Source organism: Fusarium musae, chromosome 2 (genome assembly GCF_019915245.1).
Source record: "Fusarium musae strain F31 chromosome 2, whole genome shotgun sequence".
Classification (NCBI taxonomy): domain Eukaryota; kingdom Fungi; phylum Ascomycota; class Sordariomycetes; order Hypocreales; family Nectriaceae; genus Fusarium; species Fusarium musae.
In genome coordinates this window covers 1,926,176-1,929,425 of record NC_058388.1, presented here as the reverse complement: position 1 = coordinate 1,929,425, position 3,250 = coordinate 1,926,176, and the positions used below count along the sequence as shown (strand labels likewise).

At 45.5% G+C, this 3,250-nt stretch overlaps 1 protein-coding gene across 1 annotated transcript; it reads right to left on the bottom strand.

Annotated features, from left to right (window-relative positions):
• Window positions 1-2,237: 2,237 nt before the first annotated feature.
• On the bottom strand, window positions 2,238-3,250 carry J7337_002540 (uncharacterized protein; the record flags this gene model as incomplete). Its single annotated transcript, XM_044820267.1, has 3 exons — window positions 2,238-2,831; window positions 2,887-3,166; window positions 3,225-3,250. 3 exons carry the CDS (start codon window positions 3,248-3,250, stop codon window positions 2,238-2,240), a joined length of 900 nt encoding a protein of 299 aa, XP_044684567.1.

Here is a 3,250-nt window from a genome sequence, read left to right as displayed (position 1 = left end):
CCCTTCAAAGTGCAACCCATAATCGTCACTGGCCATCAAAGACTACAGTATAACCTCAAGACGGAAAACCGGCGGCATACCTCCGCCTCCTCCATGATGTTCACAATATCGGACATGTAAAGTGATAGGTTTCGTCTGCTCGATCCGTGGCTACGGTGCTCCACAGACCCGGAGCGTGGGCAAACAAGCAAGCTAGGACGCGTCTGGTAATTCGTCATTTCCACGCCATTCAGCTTTGAACTTTCGATTCTGCTGGCTACATTTCGGTCACAACATCATGCACAATGTTATTCGTTAAGATACGCGAACCAAGACGCCATCTCTGGAGCTCTCGCCTGGCTCTGCTAGCCTGTGACCAGGCTAGCAGACTCTTTTTTGTACGGACACAGGCTCGGACCTTCAACCAAGTCTATGACACACAACAGACCCAAACAACCAGATTGAATGATTTACTAGTCGTTACATGCCTGATAGACCACCTTGCAGCTTGTCTGTCAAAGCTACCGCGCGGTTAGCTCCTACGCTTGAAGGGGAATGCACCTTTTTGGTGATAGCAGGTCATGAGCTTCAAGAAATCCAGCTATGGGCTTCTTGAAATTGGCATGACACCTACAGAACAATTCAATGATAAGATTATTGGGTATTGATTTCCTTATTCTTCTCCTCTCTGTTGGGAAACGACCGACCGTTCTCGTTATATGCCCAGCTGTTATTGGCAGGGTTGCACGTCATGCATCTCACCATTCCGGCCTTCGACAGTAAACACCATATTTTATCCGAAGTACATGCCAAGGTGACACTGTATGTTATTGAAGCGCCTTCTTTGCTTGCTTGCTTGCTTGCTTGCATGCGTGCATATCCAGTTCCATGGCATTGGAACAGTTTCACATTAACACCATCTCCTCACTGCGGCCTACCTACCATCAAGCTTGGCTACGTTCCACAACAGCTTGAAGACGAGCTCTAATCCAGTCAAGTCGGCCAGTGACCATGCTAGTCTCTCCTGCATTGCACATGCATGTTTGGGCTTACAAGAGACAGATAGCCATTGCTATAAGTCTTACTCTACCCAGCACTGATGCTCACTTATTATTATTATTATTATTTTACAGCTTGGTCTGGCACCTTCCCAATTGATCTTATGAACCATTTGAGATCTATTCATTCAAAAATTGAAACGATATAACTGCATCGTTAAAGCTAGCTTGATAACAAATCTCTTACCATGAGAGGCGGTACTGAGTTATCCCACTTAGATTGCCAGCCTTATTACTTTGTTAGCTTCAATATTTGTGTAGATTCTTAATTGTGATTTTAGGTTATTATGTATTGGGAACAGATATCTCGGCCAGTGCCTTGTCAAACCGTCGTAAAATCCGATCGACCTTTTCTTTACACGATGAGATGGTTGAGTCGTCAACGCTAGGAGCTGGGCAACGACTTGTCCAGTTTGTTGTATACAATCTTAGGCTTTGAGGAGGAGAACGTCTGCTTGCGTATGAATACCCTTCGCACATGCATAATCGAGCCTGGTTGAATAGCGAAGGGAAGTGTCAAGATACGAACATGAGGCATGAGCAAACATCTTAGGTCTCTATTCCATCTGCCTATATTCCTCTCAGTTATTTACTAGGCTCCTCATATTAAAAAAATATATTCAATACCAGCTATTAGCAGTAAAGTGCTCAGTCCCTATAGCTCCTCCAAGTAATACATAGATACTATATCCCATCATTTCCCATTTGTAGTCCATCGCGCTTTTGGAAGTCCACCGATCTATCATGTCCCAAGCTCCCTCATCCATTGAAACCTATTTAAAAAAAAAATAAAAAATACAAAGCATAAAACCCATGCCCAACCGAATGCCGCTGTGAAGAAACTCCAGGCTGTGCTCGCTTTTCCAAATCAACCCGCCCCGAAACCAAGTATAAAAGTGCCATGTCAGCTTTGGCAGAAAGTATGTATGTAACTTCGTAGTATAATATTATAGCATTGTTTTGCATGTCGGTCTGCTTCCACCCTCGCAGGGTTGAAAGGTTGAATCGGTTCAACAAATAAGAAGAAAAAGAAGTTGGTAAGGGTATCAAGTCATGAAGATATGCCAAGTGCATCGTATCTGAAGAGAAAACACAAACCCCGTATATGGATCTGTAATCATAACATATTAAAAGAGCAATAGTCGAAAACTGAGAAGCGAAAGAAGTATAGCTGAGGTGGTCCTTTTCAGGGTCGATATTCTATAACACAGCATTGACTAGTGCTGCAGTGCCGAGGGAAAGTACTAAGCCAACCCATGACGGGGCAAACACAGGAGCCAGGTTGGTCTCTTCTGGAGGCAAAGTGCTATTGACAAAATCTGGGCCACAGAGAGTGTTCACTTGTCGAGCTGCGCTTTCATAGGTGAGTGCCACAGGCTGAGAACGGTCTTCAGCGGCTGCGTGGAAGATGTTCATAGTTTCTTGTATGCACCAGCTGCATGAAGGATTGGTGCTACCAGGCAACGTAAGGTTATACGGTAGGTAGTAGAAGTAGGCGTTGGCGGCGGTCGTGGTATTTGTGACGGCATTGGCGTAACAATACATATCATCCTCAGGTGTTTGAAGACAGGTAGCCTTGTACATCATCTCGTAGGCCTTCATACCATAAAGGAACTGCTTGACGATAGTGTTGCCCGATTCCCATTCTTGTTTGCAGTTTTCTGATGCAGTGAGGTTGCGCGCTGCAGCATCGAAAAAGTCAGTGCAGTACGTGACGTTTGCAGCACAGGTTGCATCGAGTACTCGGACTATGCTCAAGAGCTGTTTCTGGGCTTCGAAGAAGCCACGGGACGTCTGTGATTTTGTCAATATTTATGACCGGCCTGCCCATCCCTTGACTGGAGCTTACCTGGATCATCATAGAGAGGGGGTAGCAAGTCTCGTAAGAAGGGTCGGAAAGGATGCCATTCAGAAACGCGGGGCAGTTGCTATCTGAAGTGGTCGAAAGTTCGGCTGACAAATTTCCGTCAAAAGCTTCGGGTAAAGGTGTGTTTGTCGCAGCAGCAGTCTTTGCAGCACGTTGGATGGTGACAGTTGTTGCCTTGGATTTGCCCTCAGTTTTGGAAGCGGTTTCCTTATTGACGATCTCCTTGACCTCATCTTCATCCTTGCGTCGGTGTAGCTCGTATCTGTTGATAGTAGGTGTATGGTGTCGTCGATGTCGTAGCGAAGATGATGTCTCAGTACCCGCTAGGACCGTAGAAGTAAGACAT